Raw genomic sequence first — 20601 nt, forward strand, 5'->3', positions numbered from 1 at the left:
GCTTTTGTAGACAGCTTAGTTGAATTCCGAGGGCTGCCATCTAATGGTGGCAAACTTGCCCTAACCTGTCCGACGCACCATTTACTTATATGCGAAAATACTTCATTTTTAACTTTAAACTACACTATTAAAAATGCTACCTGTCTCTCCAATGCGCATGTGTAAAAAATACAAAGCAATGACATTAATTTGCATTACTTCTACTAAGCACCTGCTACAAATATGTGATATTGCTGCAGTAAAAAATACAAAGCAATGACATTAATTTGCATTACTTCTACTAAACACCTGCTACAAATACGTGATATTGCTGCAGATATCTTGTTTCTTTAGCTTGAGAAAGTTTTTCTAGCACTCGCTGTACTCGAACCCGTATCTGCGGGTTGTACTGTCGCGCGTCGAACCGCTCGGCCATCAGTGCTGCGAAACCACACCTTTGGCCGACATGTCCTCAACAATGCAGCCTTTTGCGCTGGTACACTATGGAGTAAATGACGGGATTTTTTTCTTTACCTCGTTTAATATGCATCAAGCATACGAGCTGGTGTTTTAGAACAGTGTAGGTTTATGTAGTTCACAAAAAAGAGACTAAAAATATGGTTAGAATTCATAAAACAATTGATTGGTATTTATTTACTGTTGGGAAAGGCGCACAAGGAAGAGTTTATAGTGCTGCAGGGAGATAGGTTGGGTTAGCTTTACTACATGCATGGTTAGTACAGCGTTAGGTTAGTGCAGTGCATGGGTTAGTACGTTTAGAGTTAACACAGTCATGGTTAGCACAGTCATGGTTAGCACAGTCATGGTTAGTACAGTCATGGTTAGCACAGTCATGGTTAGCACAGTCATGGTTAGCACAGTCATGGTTAGCACGCAGCATTTCATTTCGCAGTGGAGGAGAATCGAACCCTGGGTCTCAGGTGTTCTAGCGCAGCGTCGGAGCCACTCGCCCATCGTGGCGAGCTCGGCGGTCACCCCGCTTTCACTTCGAGTCATTCTTAACTGATTAATGTTACGTTCCGCGCGCGCTGGGTAAGTACAAAAGAGTGCAGACGGCCGGGAGCTGCCAGGTCGAAATGCTCGACCGGTTAGTGACATGGGCTCTTGCCCCGAAGGTACCTGGTTCGATCCCAGGGCTGAGCATGCACCTGCCGGCGCTTTTGATAGTGAAATCTGTGTACGCATATGCAATTAAAGGTTGCATATGCAAGTATTTATGTGTAAATACATAAGGTCGCCCCGCCCCCCGGGAGGAGCTCCAGGCCCCGCCCCCTGGGTGCAGCAGGCCCCGCCCCCTGGCCGTGCAGGCCCCGCCCCTGGCCGTGCAGGCCCCGCCCCCTGGCCGTGCAGGCCCCGCCCCCTGGCCGTGCAGGCCCCGCCCCCCGGAGGAGCTACAGGCCCCGCCCCCTGCCCTGGTGTAATTAAATAGGTCAGTGGGCGGGGCGAAGCCCCGCCCCCTGTCCTAGGTGTAATTAAATAGGTCAGTGGGCGGGGCGAAGCCCCGCCCACTGACTTGGTGTAATTGAGCAGGGGGCGGGGCGAAGCCCCGCCCCCTGCCCTGGTGTAATTAAATAGGTCAGTGGGCGGGGCGAAGCCCCGCCCACTGACCAGGTGTAATTGAGCAGGGGGCGGGGCGAAGCCCCGCCCCCTGCCCTGGTGTAATTAAAAATGAATAGAAATCTAGTAGTGTAGGGGGCGGGGCGAAGCCCCGCCCCCTACACTACTAGATTTCTATTCATTTTTAATGTAATTAAAAAGATAAATGTATTCCTTTTATAAATAAATAAAAATAAAAAGCATACATTTATCTTTTTATAAAAAGAATACATTTATCTTTTTATTTACATTAAAAATGAATAGAAATCTAGTAGTGTAGGGGGCGGGGCTTCGCCCCGCCCCCTACACTACTAGATTTCTATTCATTTTTAATTACACCAGGGCAGGGGGCGGGGCTTCGCCCCGAAGCCCCGCCCACTGACCTATTTAATTACACCAGGGCAGGGGGGCGGGGCCTGTAGCTCCTCCGGGGGGGCGGGGCCTGCACGGCCAGGGGGCGGGGCCTGCTGCACCCAGGGGGCGGGGCCTGGAGCTCCTCCCGGGGGGCGGGGCGACCTTATGTATTTACACATAAATACTTGCATATGCAACCTTTAATTGCATATGCGTACACAGATTTCACTATCAAAAGCGCCGGCAGGTGCATGCTCAGCCCTGGGATCGAACCAGGTACCTTCGGGGCAAGAGCCCGTGTCACTAACCGGTCGAGCATTTCGACCTGGCAGCTGGCGGTCGTCTGCACTCTTTTGTACTTACCCAGCGCGCGCGGAACGTAATATTGAACGGTTAAGAATGACTCGAAGTGAAAGCGGGGTGACCGCCGAGCTCGCCACGATGGGCGAGTGGCTCCGTCGCTGCGCTAGAACACCTGAGACCCAGGGTTCGATCCTCCACCACTGCGAAATGCAATGCTATGTGCTAACCATGAATGTGCTAACCATGAATGTACTAACCATGAATGTACTAACCACGAATGTACTAACCCATGCACTGCACTAACCTAACGCTGTACTAACCATGCATGTGGTAACGCTAACCAAACCTGTCTCCTAGCAGCACTAGCAAATCCTCATTGCGCGCTTCTCTCAACAGTAGAGAAAGACATACTAATTCTCTTTTATGAATTTTAACCATTTTTTTTAAAAATCTCTTTTTTGTGAACTACATAAACCTACACTGTTCTAAAACACCAGCTCGTATGCTTGATGCATATTAAACGAGGTAAAAAAAAATCCCGTCGTATACTCCATATGGTGTACCAGCGCAGAAGGCTGCATTGTTGAGCACATGTCGGCCAAAGGTGTGGTTTCGCAGCACTGATGGCCGAGCGGTTCGACGCGCGACAGTACAACCCGCAGATACGGGTTCGAGTACAGCGAGTGCTAGAAAAACTTTCTCAAGCTAAAGAAACAAGATATCTGCAGCAATATCACGTATTTGTAGCAGGTGTTTAGTAGAAGTAATGCAAATTAATGTCATTGCTTTGTATTTTTTACTGCAGCAATATCACGTATTTGTAGCAGGTGCTTAGTAGAAGTAATGCAAATTAATGTCATTGCTTTGTATTTTTTACTGCAGCAATATCACATATTTGTAGCAGGTGTTTAGTAGAAGTAATGCAAATTAATGTCATTGCTTTGTATTTTTTACACATGCGCATTGGAGAGACAGGTAGCATTTTTAATAGTGTAGTTTAAAGTTAAAAATGAAGTATTTTCGCATATAAGTAAATGGTGCGTCGGACAGGTTAGGGCAAGTTTGCCACCATTAGATGGCAGCCCTCGGAATTCAACTAAGCTGTCTACAAAAGCCAATTTAATAAAGACGCCGGTAATGAGATCACCTCTTTCTGGCTCACTTGAACACCATCTAAACAAGCTACGGTGTGGCCTTTACTCACGTGTTTTTGCTGACTTAACTCTGAACTGGGCGCTATCACAGTACTGGCAGCAAGGTTGGCCGTGTTGTTACGCAACATGAGACTAAGTGCTTTGAATTGAAGGCCCAGATTCTGGAAGTTGCATGTAATGCTTATAAATTCACTTTAGCAGCCCTCTCCACTGTATAGTGGACAGGCTTTCCTCGTGCTGCGACTGCAAATGATGACTTCCAGACCTGTAACAAAACTTGTAATTAGTTTTATATTCGAGATGCAGCATCAACTGAGGCACATTGTGCATGACAACTGACACACCAAAGTTTATTTACAAAGACCACCCACAGAAACCAAACACACCAAAGTTAACTTTATTCACAGAAACACCCCGCATGACAATCTAACCGCAAAAAGAAAAACAGGCTTGGACTTCAATAAAATAAAGGCTTTTACTCGTACAAAAAATGTGCACCAAAACGGCGCTAGATTCTGAATTCAGTGGCCATTTTACAGCAGGGTTGCAAAAAGGTTTGCCACAGACATACTTCATGGGTTGCAGCGCCGACTTTTTACGCTTTAACACGCTTGTCATTTGCATCTATGTGTGTCAGTCTACTTGACATTCACCTCATTACGCACAGCTAGACTACACAGGCCAATGTTGAAAATGGACCACTTGCATTCAGTTAACAATTTAATTCAGGTACTGAGGCACACAATTGCAGTACAAACTTTACAGTTCACTCTATGTATTAAAAAAACACTTTAAAACAATATTGCACTACAACAGCACTTGGAAGAAAGAGAAGCATCATGCAGACAGACAGTGTGCACACCCAGTGAGAAAGTGGAGGGAGGGCAAGAAAGTGCAAAAGGAAAAAACAAAGTCATACTCTCCCTAAATGTTGGCTGCTTTGCCCACCCAGCCTCGCCGCATCTGCACCCGCCTCATGTGGGCCGCTCGTCACGGGCTAAGGTCTGCAGAAGGTTCGGGTCCGCTCCGGGCTGGTTTTCGACGTTTGCACCCTTCCTCTGCCTCGCACAACTGCAAAAAGAAAGACAGCACTCCGTTGCATGCGGTTCACTTCTGTCAACGTACTCAGTGACCGGCAGATGGTACTCATCTTCATTTGAGGAACTGCTCCAGTCCCTCCGACGCCACGTGAGCGAGCCCTGCGGGATAAATAAGGAAACTAAATTAAAAAAAGTGTATGCTCTCCTTGTACATTTGATTGTCATGTCACCTGTGGCCAGCCATGCATCGGGCTACTTCCTCTTCTTCACATGGAGACTGCTTTTCTTGGGGTGATTTCTTAGCGCTCGCCAACCCCGGGGCTCGGGGCCTCAGTCTGCCGGGTGTTCGTTTTGTGCAGCTTCGCTTCCACCTTGCAAGACACAAGCAGAAAAGTCTCGCTTGCACGGTCGCTTGACGTCGCTGCGCGTTTGCACTCAATCAAGGCTGCACAACTTATTGGAAAACCAGTGATATGGCAGTATTGGGCCAGACCATTGCATCGAGCAAAGTAATGCAACAATTTGTGATAGAAATGATTTGAACTGACTGTGATCAGTTAGACGTTAACTTGCATCAATGACTTGTCATCTTCTAAAATAATTATAAGCAAGAAAACAGAGCTTGTTTCATTAGGTCACATTAAAAAAAACATCTTTTCTTTCTTAAAGTGCATGTCAATAACATACCACCATATTGCAGTTTTCCAATACACGTGCAGCCCTACACGTCACCATTAGTGTCCAAACGGCAGCCTAGGGGCTATTTCCCACAGGCCACTAGGGGTGCGCCAAAATACTACTGATGAACGGCATCAAAATATTAAGTTGTATTTACAAGTCAAATCCTCTGTTCAAATTTTCACTCAGACACAGTAGTAGTTTATCCTCATTTTTGCTATGTCTACGTAAGGTTTATCAAGACACCACATGAATGACCTAAATAAACATTGTTTTGTAGCAGTAGCACAAACAATCACGAATTTGTTTCCGTATGCGGCACTCAGACGTTTGGACACCACTGGTGTGAATTAAAAAAAGAAAAAAAAAATCAATTTCACGCATTGAAGCTCAACGCCTCCAAGGAAGCGGGTCTCCCTCAGATCCTGGCTGGCTGCAGGATACTTCAGTGATGCCACACCTTCTGATCCGATCGTGTCGCGTCCCGGTCGCCATCTGCAGAAACAATGCGAGACTCAAAGAGCACCCCAAGTACGAGGTCACACTTGCTTACTTGATCACAGCAGCTAGCTACTCTTGGTTACCATCGCCGGGTCGGGCCGTGCGTCCCCCCCTTTTGCGTCCAGTCTGCAAAAGGCAGAACATGCAATGAGTTGTGCGCTGCTCGCGTCATTATGTCTTGGGGACCCTCAACCGGTGGTTTCTCGTGGACCAGCTCGCGCCAACGCCGCCCTACACCAAGGGGAGAACAAAGGACGCAAGTATGACAGTGGTAGGTTAGGAAATGACAAAATGTTGCAAGTCGTATTGCAAAATTGGACCTTCGGGACCGGCTCGCTCCAACGTCTCCCTACACCAGTGCTTCTCAAATAGTGGGGCGCGCCCCCCTTGGGGGGCGCGATGCTATTCCTGGGGGGGCGCGTGTGACCCTGGGGAACAGGCTTTTTTTTTGGCAGTACTAGAATAAAGTGTAATTGCGCGTTTACTACAGCAGGGGGCAGTGGCGCTCTCATTGTTACTTCTGTCACGTTTGCGACAGTGCAACATTTTACGACTTACAAGACAAGTTTGGATAGTCACGGTGGGGAGGGGGGGCGCGAATAGTTTTCTTCTTGCTAGGGGGGGGCGTAACAGAAAATAATTGAGAAGCACTGCCCTACACCGAGGGGAGAACAAAGAACCCAAGTATGACAGTAAAGAAAATGTTACACTAGTCAACAAGTCACATTGGAAAATTGGACATTCGGCGCCATTTTGTTTGTGTTTCCGGCACCTCGTTGACCAGTTGGCTCCAACGCCGCCCTACACCGAGGGGGAAACAAAGAACGCAAGTACAACAGTGGTAGGCTAGAAAAAGAAAATGTTACAAGTCATATTGCAAAATTGAACATTCAGGACCGGCTCGCTCCAACGTCGCCCTACACTGAGGGGAGAACAAAGGCAAGTACGACAGTGGTAGGTTAGAAAATGACAAAATGTTACAATAGTCAACAAGTGTTACTGCAAAATTGGACATTCAGCTCCACGTCAAAGTTTTGTTGGTGTCCATCGACGTGACGACGTTACGGTTACGGTTACAATGCGCCGTAAACAATCCTAGCACAAGACATCGCTGCTCTTACAGCAAACTTGGGCATTGGGCTTCTGCTATTGGTACCCAAGCTGGTTCCTCTACAAAACCTGAAACATAAAAGGGGTGAAACACGACAAGGATTTGTTTGTGTCAATCGGTGTGACGGACCGAGTCAAGTCAAGCTCATATCCATTGCCCACAGTCAAGTCTCAAAGGGCTTCGCATGTGCAAAATTTTAAGTCCTCCCCCAAAGCGCCGGCCGGCTTTCAACCACTATCCTCGCACAAGACAAAGCTGCTCTGGATCCAGACAAGCCACAACCTCAACTACAACCACAGCGCACCTCTTAAGCAAGTCCCACCATCAGACCCTTAAACACCTGCCCTCATTTCAAGGCAACCTTTCCGGCGTGCACCCATAACCAAAGGCAACCTGAGCGCAACACTGCCCCCTCCTGGTCAAATGATCCCCACACATGATGTCCACATTGGCATGCTGCTTGATTCTTGACTGGGTGTGGAATTGGTCCTTTCCTCATTGCTCCTCTTCAACCCTGGAAAAATATGCAAGGCGCCATAAATTGAGTGCTGGTAACTACATTTATACTATAGCATTCATGTACAAACAAAAAAAAGGACCCATTCCCATCTCAGGCACAGAAACACTGACTTATTTTTCACATGTTTAGGAGTGTCCTCCTCATTTCTGAGACCCCTCTCGTCACTGTCCACAGGCGGGGATCCCCAGTTTGAGGTTCTCCTGCTCGCTGCATCCAGTTTTAGTTCTGCTGGGAAAGAAAAAAACCGCCATTACATACAAGTTACTTTTGTCTAAGGCTGCAGTTTCCAAGGACAATGCGTCCGAGTTTTGAAAGCCATCTAGTGTGCAACCTACAAACACCCGGAACAACGCCGTTAGAGGATATAGCAAATTAGCGTCAACTTAATCCATCAAGTAGCTTCCAAAGTACTTGTTACGGACATCCTACCTCATGTTAGCAATACGCGAACAGATTTGGACATATTTATCCAAGTTCAAGTCCAAAATTGGCAACAGAACGACTTAGGGTGCCCAATCTAACCGGAAAGCAGAAAAATTAATGCTTGCTAAATGTTTCGGGGTATGCGTTGTTCGCGTGTCAACCGGCAGGCAGTGGAGGAATTCAGACACGATTTTTTAGGCTATATTTGCAGCCGAAGGTTTTGGTAGTATTTTGTCACGTTCGGTGTTTAAAGAAATTATTTTCAAATTAAACATTCACAGAAAATGAATCCCATTAGACTGAACAAGCCACCACAATAGAAAATTGGAGGGTGAGCAGTTGACATGTGCATATAAAACATTTGAAATACATTTTAATCAGGCGGGGCAGCACAAAAAAGAAACACTTCAGTGGAAAAAGAAAGCTTAATGTCGAACAAATGGAAATTGTGACAGGATATGCTCAGACCTCAACGCTATTGTGTCCCTCGAGCGTGGAAATAATGCAAAAACCAAATAATATCGTGAGAAACGGCAATAAACGACAAACATTTATTTGTGTGCTCATTTACCTGAGAAGGTCCCACGCGGTGAGTCGCACCTGTGCACAGCTGCACTTGATGAATCTGCGCAGGGTCTGCCTACTTTTTTCTGCGCATGCCCGCTGAAAGACATGGAAAATTGTAGATATATAAAAAAATCAACAACTTCAAAATCACATCAAAATTACGCATCGTTTGAGATAATGCACCAAATGTTTGAGCGCGTGGGGTGAAAGCGTCCGAAAGCTGTAGACTTTGAAAGGCGCGTGTTACGTCATCTACTTACCGCCATGTTGGATATGCGTCACCGAACACGGTGGCGATCAGTGTTTTTAGGGCAGTTATGCTGCTTAAATTGATTTTTAAACTTCAGTAGAGTGGTAGTAAAGTTAAATCTCAGGCTCCGGCTTTCAGTCGATGGCAGCTATGGCGTCCTTAATGCACTAATTTGTGGCAGCTGCGCCAGATATTGCGCACGCGCAGATTATATCCCCTGGACGGCAACTACATTGGGACAAAAAAAAAATCTAGGTTAATTCAAAATACATAAGTAAAAGTTGACAATTTCATTATATCTGTAACTATATTAACATGAATGTGTTAGTTCGATATTCACAAATGAAAAGACATTGTTTTCGGCACAGAAACAAGAATTTTAATTAACGTCGCCAATTACAGTCAAATGCGCAAAGGATTGTGGGTAATAAACTCCATTAAAGGCCGACAAAGATGCACTTCGGATAATTTGTACACCTTACGCACACTTGCACCTCCAACGCAAAAGCACGATTGAGGGGCGCAAAGGTGCACGTGCGAGTGTTTGGACAAGGTGCTACTGAACAAAAAGTGCACTGTCTTAATTGACAATGTTTGTCCGCTAGAGGGCAGTATAGGATAAAACAACAGGCGTATGACTTGAGGTATGATAGTCTAGATAAAAAAAAATCAAGTCCTCAGCAATATAACCATTATATATTTATATTATACATGCAAATCCACCCATCCATCCATTTTTTATAACTAAAAATAGCAACGACCTCAACAATTTACCCTTTATTTATATTATACATGATTTTTCATTATTTATATTTATATATTTTGATTTATGATTAATGATTTATTTTACATATTATATTTCTTGTAATAATTATTCTGAAGAGCTTCTGACTAACGATGAATTACTATGAGTGAGTTTACTTAACACTCAAACTAGATGTTTCCATTATTGGAAATTATTGCCAGATGTTTATCGTAAACATGCTCAGCAAACATTGTTAGCGTGTTGGTTTTTGACAGTAGGGCAAGTTTTATATTTAAACTTTAACCAAATCAACCTCTGATCTACTCAGTTTGAGGTTAATGATTCAACAGAATAGTAAAAACTTTTTCAAGTCACAGCTCTTGGTGTTTTTTTAGTGGTTTTCACCCTCATCTAATCTAATCTAATCTTGGGCCTTCTCTCAGAAATCAGCATTGTCAAAGTTAACCTTTCACCCGAGCAGACGTGGGACTTCTCAAACGCTGTTTCCTTTCAAATGTTTCAAGTTCTCCTCTCGTTCCAGTGTATACATTAGTCACGCTCTATGACTTCAGACATGATGTTAGTTGTGTCAGGACCGCAAATACGCCAACGGGATCTGCTAACCATCAATCACCGTTTCACACTCACAAAACAGCTCAACGCAAAAGCCGCGTTTGTGGAAAATATTAACGCGAAACTCGAGCATTACGCTGGCTGCGACCGGCTGACGTCTTGAAGAATGAATGCATCTTACGTGCAATTTGAACACAAATGCATCATGACACAGCACTATCAAGTCAAGATATCTTATCGCTGGGTCTCCTCCCTAACTGATTAACTGTATTCAGACGGTCTGCAGTCAGCACGGCACGCAGCTGCGCCATTTTTGAAACATCCATCCATCTCGTCATCCATCCCGATACTGAGCCACGTGTGGCTCATAGTTTGGGGAACAAACTCACCTCTAACCTGTCACAGTCCCAATGTCGGTCACCTGCAGTTCCGCCAGCGGCCGGTTGGTGTTTTCAAGGTGCTTGAGGTCAGTCTGCCCAGAGGTGAGAAGGAAGAAAAGTTCACTTCATGTTGACAATTTCATCCCCCCTTCAGTCTAACAAATTGCAACACACAGGTTTGTCTTCTTTATTGCCCTTTAAGACCCCTTAAAATGCATTACAACAGAGAAGGATAGTTGAATGGCCACAATAAATTGCAAACAATTCATGTAGAGTAATACTACACACATTCAAATAATAATTAAAAAAAATATAGTGAGATTATTATTTAAGAGCATTTAATTGTTCTGAGCAACATACATTACGTAAATCAAATATTAAATGTCTAAATTGTCCAATGGCAACCTCAGATGAAAATCAGCCTGACACAGGGTGGGGGGGCACCAAAATGAATTATGGCGGACACCTGATGACAAGCGAGCTCACACACACACACATTACACACCATGGCTAGTGGTGCGCAACGTACACCCGAGATTGGCTTCTCTAGGCCATCACACTCCTTTCACACCTCACAGAATTCCATTACAGGGGGAGCCACATTCAATTATTTGGAGATTGGAAGACTGCAAAAAAAAATCACTTGCAGAAGCCACGCAGACTGAGTCACATGCTCACACTCGGAATACAAAACAGCAGTAAACACTTTATGACTTCCCACCTGCTGCTCTGTTGGCAAACTTAAACCCCGTTGGCAGCGCACATGCGGACACTCGTACTTCCTAGCTATCAACCAGCCATCGGTTTATCAGTCGCGTAGGATGCATTCTGTCAATAAGTTGCCATTTATGTTCGGGTGTTTCCGTAGACATCAGCAAGACTGTGCAGATATGGCCTATCATTGTCAAAAAGTCATGATAAAGATTTATGGACATCTAGCACGATGGAAGATCTACTTTGAGATCAACCAGTGTGTTTTCAACCCAAAGATAAGCCAATGTGGCCATGAACTGCCTCAGAGATTGAAGGTTCTGTTGAAGCATTCGGTTTTATTGAGCAAAGCGGCATTTTTGGGTGATTATTTGTGACGCAGTAGAACAAGAGCAAAGTTAATTTAGATGTCAAGGCCGGGAAATATTCTGGCCGACACGTGCGCTGTCATCGGTGGTGTAAATCAAAAGTGTTATTCGATGTGCGTGAGTGTATGTTAAACATTAATGAGCCCTAATAATGATCATTATTGTCATTTATCCCTTCTCATGACGTGTTTATGATATTTCAGTGGACGGTAAGTACGAGAAAATCAAAATAATATTTACACAATGCAACTGTCCTTTTTCAGCAGCATTTTGAAACAAAGTATTTTTTTCACAACATTAAAGGGTGGGATTTGAATATCCACTTGAATTTTAAATATCCACTTTTTTACAAAACATTTGAATAGCAGATTATATTCTTCTGAATTAACTGGTGCAAATTTCAGGATAAATAGATGATCTCCTCATCGGGAAGGAGTGTGAAATTTAATTCTTAGGGTTTGCCTGCGTCTCACTTTTCTAATTTCCCCCAGCCCGTCAAGCCTCTGCTTTCCACCAACCATGACTAGAGCCCCCCCCCCTCTGAGCCTGTGTGAGAGAGAGAGAGTGAAAGAGAGAGAGAAGGCGTTAGTGGTGCTGCGTTCAAGGGTGGGGATTGCGTTCGGACTCAAGTGGAGGCTGCGTGTGGGCTGGGTCACACTTTAAAAGACACTCGCTGAGCTGAGTGACCAGTCAAGAGGTGCTTGAGTCAAAGGTGTTTGTTTTTTTTCCATTTACACTTGCTGCTGGAAGGCAGACATGGACAAGTTTGTGTGTTCAGTTGTGTTGGTGCTGCAAGTGGTGCGGCATGGTGTCGCTCTCCCAGACAGATGGCTGCCAGGGGAATATTCCAACACGCTGGCCGATGCAGTCAAGTTCCTCAAAAATTACAACAGCACAGCGGAGGAGGTTTTCTTCCACAGCGTGTCGGCCAGCTGGAACTACAACACCAACTTGACAGCGTATAACTCTCAACTCCAGGTAAGGTCGTTCCTGGAATAGTTTCCTGCCAATGTGGTGTGTACACTCCAGAGCTCTGCTTGATTTCCAGAATTTAATCGTCGGAAAAATTATAAGCGGCCAACGTGCAAGCTTTTATAGATACAAACAGATCTTTGTTTTTGTCGTTGTGTTTTTTCTTAGGGAAGTCATGACATTAACAGTAGACTGCAGTGAGTTGCCATCACATGATGCCCGAGGAAAAAAGGGCAGTGGCACGCACCAGTGAAGCCAAACAGACACTAAGAGAGTTTCGAATGATTATTAAAAAAATAAAAAAGAGCTTACTCTCTCTTCTGAGGCTTTTATTGCGATGTCCGTGCTTGTACAGCTGTCACAACAGGAATTCTCCAAGCTTGGAGAACAAGTGGAGATGCGAGCCCCCGCCACGCCGCGCCAACATAATGTGTCTTGAGGCTGGAAGATGAACAACAAAAGTAGAACGGATCAGAAAGAGGGATGGGAAGCCATTTAAAGTCATCATTTTAAATGGAAAATGATCTTGCAAAATTAAATGCAAGTTAGTTGGCTGGTTAAATGTTCATAATGGAAACCAATTAGTTTACACATTCGCCGCTTTTACCTCTTGCTGGGAAAACCGCAGATAAGCGCGTTTGCCACAGAAACACGGTCCAGCCTAATCACAACGCGTGTGCAAATATTTTCCCATTTGTGATTGAGTCACTCTTGACCTTGAACAGCATTGCAACATGGCAAAATGCTTCATTGGTCCAAAAAAAAAAAAAGTAAATACATCATGGGAACATACAGCGTGTTGATCTTGTGAGAATTTAGGAGGGGGTTGTAATTTTGCACAAGCAATTCAGTAATCCCCCCCACATTTGACTGATGCCATGTTTATAATAAATAAAAAATAATAATACTGTTTATCCTGAGCCCTCCCAAATTCCCAAAACGTGTTTACTTCCAAAACATGCAAAAAAAGCAGCGGGCAGCAAATAGCGCCACGCTTGCATATTTCTTACGTGTCCTTCCCGGTGTGCTCAGGTAAATGCGTCGTTGGAGGAGCAGGCCTTCACTGAGGCTTGGGGGATGAAGGCCAAGCAGGTGTTCACCAGCGAGGTGCTCAACACGCTTGACCCCAAAGATAAGAAACTGATGGGCAAAGTCATGGTTCTCGGAGCCGCTAACTTGTCTCCTGAAGAAAGAGGAAAGGTTGGTCTCCAATGATTTGGAGTTATTCTCCAGTGTTAAAAGGATTGACCGATGATTTCCTGTGTGTGTTTGTGTGCGCAGTACAACACAATTCTCAGCACCATGGACAGTATTTATTCCACGGCTAAAGTGCATCCGCAGCCAAACGTCAGTTGGAGCCTGGAGCCCCGTGAGTAGAATCGATTGCGGCGGTTGTTCGCGGAGGAAAAAGTCTTCTTATCGGTTCCTGTAAGAGTAACAGGATGGGCAAACTTCACAGAGGAAGTGTTTTGAATGTTGAGTACAACGCTGGAACAACAGCGCGCTCATAGTGTTGAACTGTGGGGTGCACTGGGAACAATGGCCTGATGTTTTGTCTGCAACATAGCTCAGTGTTTCCCAAGCGCTCTCATTTTTTTTCTTTTTTTTTTCAATTGGCCAATCCAATTTGAATTTGAACCCTCAAAATAGTGATTTAATATGTGAATATATTTAATTTTAATTTTTATATGCATTATTTTTACGTATGTATGAGTTTAATTATTTAGTCCATTTAATTTTGTTTTATTTTATTTATATAGTGAGTATTATTTATCGTGAATAAATAAATACACACGACTCATGCATTTGGTCTGTCATCCTCTCCTCATATACCTGACTTTGGAGGGAAAGGAGAACTTCGGCCTCCCTTGTCCAAAGCTAATCGCACGTTGTCCCTTGCAGATCTCAGGGACATCATGGCCACGTCGCGGAGCTACAAGAAGCTTCTGTACGCTTGGGAGGGCTGGCATAACGTGTCAGGTGTTCCCCTCAAGGAGCACTACCCCAAATTCGTGCAGCTCAGCAACAAAGCCTCACAAGCTGATGGTGAGAAAAATACAACAAAGTTCGAGAAGATATTATAAAACAATCTATCTCTATTTTTGTAGGATTTAAAGACACGGGGGCCGACTGGCGCTCTTGGTACGAGACGGACAACTTCCAGGAAGTCATCGAGGGCTTGTACAAAACAATCGAACCTCTCTATCAGCACCTGCACGCCTTTGTGCGCCGACAACTCTACAAGCAGTACGGTGCCAAGTACATCAACCTGCGAGGCCCGATTCCCGCTCATCTGCTGGGTACAACAACACTCTAGTGGCAATCTGGGAGGGTCGGGGGTCAACACGCTCCAGCGCCAGCTTATCTGGTCACGGTGGACGTACACGCTTCAAGCAGGCATTTCCTATGGAGCCGGCCAGAGCGCGATCCCATAACAAGGATGGATTGTTGCTTGAGTGTGTTTTCGTCCTCGCCCTCAGGAAACATGTGGGCCCAGACCTGGAACAATATCTACGGCTTGATGATACCATTTCCTAACAAACCCAACATGGACGTGACTGGAGAAATGGTCAAACAAGTAAGAGAGGGGAGACGAACACCTTAGAGTAAAACGGTTCTTTTGAGATCGCTGCCATTTTTTTGTGTTTGGCAGGGCTACAACGCTACGAAAATGTTTCGTGTGGCCGAGGAGTTCTTCACATCGTTGGGTTTAGCCCCGATGCCTCAAGAATTCTGGGACGAGTCCATGCTGGAGAAACCCGATGACCGTGAGGTGGTGTGTCACGCGTCTGCTTGGGACTTTTACAACCGCAAGGACTTCAGGTAATCAGGATTTAAAGACAGCTTTGGTGCAAAGAAAGATTGTGATGGGAAATACTTGTGCAGGATCAAACAGTGCACCACCGTGACCATGGAGCAGCTCTTCACCGTCCACCATGAGATGGGCCACATACAGTATTACCTCCAGTACAAGGATCAACCCGTGGGGTTCCGTCGCGGGGCCAATCCCGGATTTCACGAGGCCATCGGCGACGTTCTCTCTCTGTCCGTCTCCACGCCCAAACACCTGAAGACCATCGGACTGCTGGAGTCGGTGACGTCTGACGTTGGTATAAGAGACGACGACAATCAGATCATGAAATGGAAAAACGTTCAACTCAAATTCCACATTGTGCTCCTTCAGAATCGGACACCAACTACCTGTTGAAGATGGCACTGGAGAAGATAGCCTTCCTTCCTTTTGGCTACCTTATCGACCAATGGAGATGGGGCGTGTTTGGGGGCAACACCCCTCCGGAGCGTTACAACTCGGAATGGTGGTACCTCAGGTAGGTGAAGCTTATTCCTATTCAAATGTACCACAAAGGCTTAAATGAACATTTTCTTTCACCATGTGTCATTTCAAAGCTAGCACAAATGTTTACACTGAGTAACTTTCCATGACTGGTTCCTTGATCCATCTGTTTTTTATTTCTTCTCTCAAGGACAAAATATCAAGGCATCTGCCCACCCACCAAGCGCACCGAAGAGCATTTCGATGCCGGCGCAAAATACCACATACCTGGAAACACGCCGTACATCAGGTAGCCTCTTATTTTATCTGCTGCAAAAATAAACAAAAGTGTTTTTAAAATATTAGACGTGCGTGTGTGTGCGCCTTGAGACGTTTCTACACACAAAAAAAATGTGCAAGGTAAAAAGGAAATAACGCAAAATGGAAATTAAACGTCTTATTGTACACGGAGATCATTCATCGGAATGGCCGGTAATGGGATTTTCGACAATACCAAAGATTTACAATAACAGGAAACTCTCTGCATGGACACCAGCTGCACTTAGATAACCACAAAAGAAAACAACAAGTGCTACATGAGGCATTTTCATTCCCAACGTGAAAGGATTGTTTTGTTTTTAGTCAGATGGCATTTGTGGGTCATCCACCGGATTCACTCTGTGCTTGAAGGAAGCAATCCAATTTGTTATTGGTCTTCTAGGTATTTTGTTAGCTTCATCCTGCAGTTCCAATTCCACGAAAAACTGTGCCAGGCGGCCAAACACACGGGAGACTTGCACACGTGCGACATCTACCGCTCTGCAGAAGCGGGAGCCATTTTAAAGTAAGTGTTATATCACGAGGAGGGGGGGTTAATTTCAGGAGAGCTGCTGCTGTTCAACAAAACATCTTTCTAGAAAAGTTCTTCAGGCCGGTTCCTCCAAGCCTTGGCCTGAAGTGCTCCAAGAGGCTTTGGGTACAAACAAACTGGACGCAGGTTCATTGATGAGATACTTTGACCCCATTATCAAGTGGTTGGAAAAACAAAATGTCGACGAGGTTCTGGGATGGCCTGACTTCAATTGGGTTCCACCCATTCCTGAGGGCTACCCAGAAGATATTGGTAAGAACCAAAAGTCCTGGAACCACATGACATAGAAATCCTTCACGGTAGATTTCCTTGATTGTTGTCCTTGTCCGTGCAGATAAAAATACAGATGAGCTTGATGCCAAGAATCTTCTGGATGAGTATAACAGTACAGCTGAAGTGGCATGGAACGCTTATACGGAAGCCTCCTGGGCGTATAACACGGACATCAATGAAGCCAACAAGCAGATCATGGTGAGGCCTTGGCTCTCTCTCCGAAAGGAACGGCTGCTAAATAAAAGCTAATTTTGTCCACCAGCTTCAGAAGAATCTGGAAATGTCAACCCACACTTTAAAATACGGCCAACTGGCACGGGGCTTCGACACGGAAGACTTCCAGAACGACGCCGTCAAACGCATCGTTAAGAAACTCAGAGACATCGAGAGGGCCGCATTGCCGTCAGCGCAACTTGAAGAGGTTCTTTGTGTCTCACAAACATTTTGTGAGAGTCAAGCTGCTGCTCCAACTAAGCAAATGTTGATCTTTTAGTACAACAACCTCCTGTCAAACATGGAGACCAAATATAGCGTGGCAGAGGTCTGCAGAGAGAACGGCCAATGTCACCCGCTGGATCCTGGTAAGAACCAAAACTCCTCAGTTGACGCCACAGTGAGCGAACACGTTATCTTTCAGACCTTCAGAAGATCATGGCAGAGTCCAGAGATTACGATGAACTCTTATTCGCCTGGAAAGGCTGGCGAGATGCGGCCGGCAAAGTGCTTCGCTCGGATTACCAGCAGCACGTCGAACTGGCCAACCAAGCCGCCAGACTTAACGGTAAGACCTGAAGATGACCATATCCTAAAAGTCGAGTACACAATCTAATTCTTTTCTCCAGGTCACAGCGACAATGGCGCTTTCTGGCGCTCTCTGTATGAAACGCCCACTTTTGAGCAGGACCTGGAGAACCTTTGGAAGGAACTCGAGCCGCTCTATCTCAGCCTCCACGCCTATGTTCGCAGGGGTCTGTACAATAAGTACGGCCCGAAGCGCATCAACCTGAAGGGACCCATACCTGCGCACTTGCTAGGTAACCTAGCTGGACTTATATTTGAAGTTCCTTTCATTTCATCAGAAAAACCACAAGCTGTGGAATTCACACTCCAGTCAAATTCTTTTGTGAGGCCACAAATATTCCGTACTCGGCAGTAGATGTCTTTGGAATTGGGAAGGATTTTCTTTTCTTTCAAGAAACGTCAAGCGTGAGATTGTGTGTGACACTTCCACATAGTTAGGAATGAAAGAATTCAGCTTGGTGAATAAACATGACAGAGCGGAGGGGAATTCTTACGGTGAAATTGTGTCGCTTCAGGTAATATGTGGGCGCAGACGTGGTCTGGCATCATGGATCTGGTCATGCCTTACCCACACGCCACGCAAGTTGACGCCACGCCAGCCATGGTGGCAAAGGTACACGTCAAGTATGATGGAGAAATATTATGAAGTGTAATTTTTTTTTACCTGCACCAAGGGCTGGGATGCCAAAAGAATGTTCCAGGAATCCGATAACTTTTTCACCTCTCTGGGGCTGCTGCCAATGCCAAAAGAGTTCTGGGACAAATCCATGCTGGAGAAGCCCACCGACGGACGCCAAGTGGTCTGCCATGCTTCGGCATGGGACTTCTACAACAGAAAAGACTTCAGGTAAAATAGAACCACCCATGTTTGAAAATGTGACGGGACTGAACATATGTCACGAAACCCAGAATCAAACAGTGCACCGTCGTGACCATGGACGACTTGATCACCGTCCACCACGAGATGGGCCACATCCAGTACTTCCTGCAGTATAAGGATCAGCCCGTGGCGTTCCGTGAGGGCGCCAACCCTGGCTTCCACGAGGCCATCGGCGATGTTCTGGCCTTATCCGTGTCCACACCCAAACACCTGAAGACCATCGGCCTCCTGGACAAAGTGGAGAACAATCACGGTGAGTTAGCAGAAACTGAAATGTATATGTGGATACACACTAAGAACTCCTCCTTTTGACTTTCCAGAGAGTGACATCAACTTCTTGATGAACATGGCGCTTGATAAAATCGCCTTCCTACCTTTTGGCTACTTGATGGACCAGTGGAGATGGAAGGTGTTTGATGGTCGCATCCCGCCATCTGAGTATAATAAAGAGTGGTGGAACCTCAGGTAAGAAAATCCCTGTTTGAGAACCGCTGAGGAACATTAATGGTTGTTTTTGAAACGCAGGATGAAGTACCAAGGCCTGTGTCCGCCCGTCCCCCGCACAGAGGATGACTTTGACGCAGGTGCAAAGTTCCACATCCCTGCTAACGTTCCATACGTGAGGTGAGCGTTGTTCTGATCCATCACCGATTAATCGACAAACATATAAGTATGTTTATGACAAGGAAATGATCTGATCACCTCCTCCACAGGTACTTTGTAAGCTTCATTATCCAGTTTCAGTTCCACCAGGCCCTGTGCAACGCCGCCAAGCACGTGGGGCCCTTGCACACATGTGACATTTACAAATCGAAGGAGGCTGGGAAGCTTTTAGGGTGAGTGTGCACTGCAAATTGTGAATCATGTCTTAAAGTCAACGTGGTTCTGATGACGCCTTATCTGCAGAGACGTGATGAAGCTGGGTTTCAGCAAACCTTGGCCCGAGGCCATGACCATGATCACGGGCCAGCCCAAGATGAGCGCCAAGCCACTCATGGAATATTTCGAACCTCTCATTAAATGGCTGGAGCAAGAGAATAACAAGAATAAGGACATTCGAGGGTGGCCCGATTACGACTGGAAGCCTTTGAGTAAGTATTGAAATAAGTCCGACATATGGGAAGCGCATCGAGTTAATTTTCTTCCGAGAGGAAATAGTAAAAAGATTTGCTGGCGGACTATTTGGGGTTGCAGTTTACAACGCAATCTTTCTCCTGCTTGTTTTCCTGATGAGATCCTGTTGAAAAGAATTGGCCAGATTAGATTGATGGGAGTGAACGAAAGCGCCAGGGAGAGACAACAGCAGCTGTTGTTTGTTTGGACAACACGCACACACAAGCAGTTTGGGTTTAGTCAGCACACTACCTTGCCTTCTCGTCAGATTTTCATTTCGCATGAAGTATCAGCTGGCTGGTATCGGATCCGTCAAAACTTGAAATAACAAAATGCTTACTCATTGTTCTTTGCACATCCAGACGATGAGCCCAAGGTGGACTTCCTAGGAATGAAGGTAGACAGTGCATCTGCCGTCGCGGCCCAGTGGGTCCTGTTGGTCCTGGGTCTGGTCCTGCTGGTTGCCACCATCTTCCTAGCCTACAGATACAGGAAGTCAAAGAGGTCCAGCAGGTCACTATCAACAATGGAGCTCAAGCAAAAAGACTAAAGAGCAACAGGGCAAAATGTGAATATCGCTGTGTTGGTCTTCTGTACAGTGCATCTGATCACATTTGATTTGTTTTGTTCAGTCTTGTATATTTACTGTACACTCCAATTATATTTTTTTTGCCTATGCAAAATAACATTTTGTAATTTATTTGTAATATGTTAATATGTAGGGAGGATATATTTGTAATGTGTAAGCTTTTTGGGGGGGGGGGGATGTTTCTTATTTCGACAATAAAAAACCAAACGGACGTACTTTGTCATGACACTTGCAGAGAATTCATTTGACAGAACTGAATTACATTAAAACTGCACAGTATAAAAATCAGAGCATTTTTAGCCCCCCCCCTCCCTCCCCCATCCATCCTGAGGAGTCAAAGGGGCCTCTGTAAGGTTTGCAGTTCTCAGTGTCACAGCAGAATACCTGGCAGCTCTCAGGTAACATGAGCAAAAGCAGCAAGGCAACATTTTGTCCCACCAGAGACGACTGAATCAATGTCTTCTTAGTCCAGCTTGCTTTCAGGTGCTGAAAGTTTCCCAAAAAGCCTTGGACGGCATTCCAAAGTCCCGTACAAATAAAACAACAAATGATGT

At 45.4% G+C, this 20601-nt stretch overlaps 1 protein-coding gene and 1 long non-coding RNA gene across 8 annotated transcripts; one reads left to right on the plus strand and one right to left on the minus strand.

Moving 5' to 3' along the window:
• Nucleotides 1-3143: 3143 nt before the first annotated feature.
• Nucleotides 3144-15584, minus strand: LOC133142775 (uncharacterized). 6 transcript variants are annotated; one of them, XR_009710254.1, is made up of 9 exons: nt 15448-15584; nt 13257-15347; nt 12559-12687; nt 10205-10287; nt 8508-8725; nt 8252-8343; nt 7368-7482; nt 4678-7251; nt 3144-4606 (listed from the first exon to the last, which is right to left on the minus strand). It is a non-coding gene; the product is annotated as an uncharacterized LOC133142775 (long non-coding RNA). The 6 variants fall into 6 exon arrangements; XR_009710256.1 differs by having other exon boundaries at nt 7368-7485; XR_009710258.1 differs by having other exon boundaries at nt 4678-5620; nt 5700-7251; nt 8252-8725.
• Nucleotides 11876-20258, plus strand: ace (angiotensin I converting enzyme (peptidyl-dipeptidase A) 1). Of its 2 annotated transcripts, none has more exons than XM_061264278.1 (25): nt 11876-12252; nt 13279-13446; nt 13528-13615; nt 14149-14292; nt 14355-14546; nt 14727-14824; nt 14900-15069; nt 15133-15356; nt 15431-15575; nt 15732-15830; nt 16242-16364; nt 16438-16643; nt 16726-16862; nt 16927-17085; nt 17158-17245; nt 17302-17445; nt 17507-17698; nt 17981-18078; nt 18140-18312; nt 18375-18598; nt 18666-18810; nt 18871-18969; nt 19059-19181; nt 19252-19436; nt 19812-20258. In XM_061264278.1, the coding sequence occupies exons 1-25, from the start codon at nt 12031-12033 to the stop codon at nt 20006-20008; spliced, it is 3843 nt and encodes a 1280-aa protein (XP_061120262.1). In that variant the 5' UTR covers nt 11876-12030; the 3' UTR covers nt 20009-20258. The 2 variants fall into 2 exon arrangements, with proteins under 2 accessions (XP_061120262.1, XP_061120263.1); XM_061264279.1 differs by having other exon boundaries at nt 11877-12252; nt 19821-20258.
• Nucleotides 20259-20601: the final 343 nt, after the last annotated feature.

The sequence above is a fragment of the Syngnathus typhle genome, linkage group LG18 (genome assembly GCF_033458585.1).
Source record: "Syngnathus typhle isolate RoL2023-S1 ecotype Sweden linkage group LG18, RoL_Styp_1.0, whole genome shotgun sequence".
Taxonomy (NCBI): Eukaryota; Metazoa; Chordata; class Actinopteri; order Syngnathiformes; family Syngnathidae; genus Syngnathus; species Syngnathus typhle.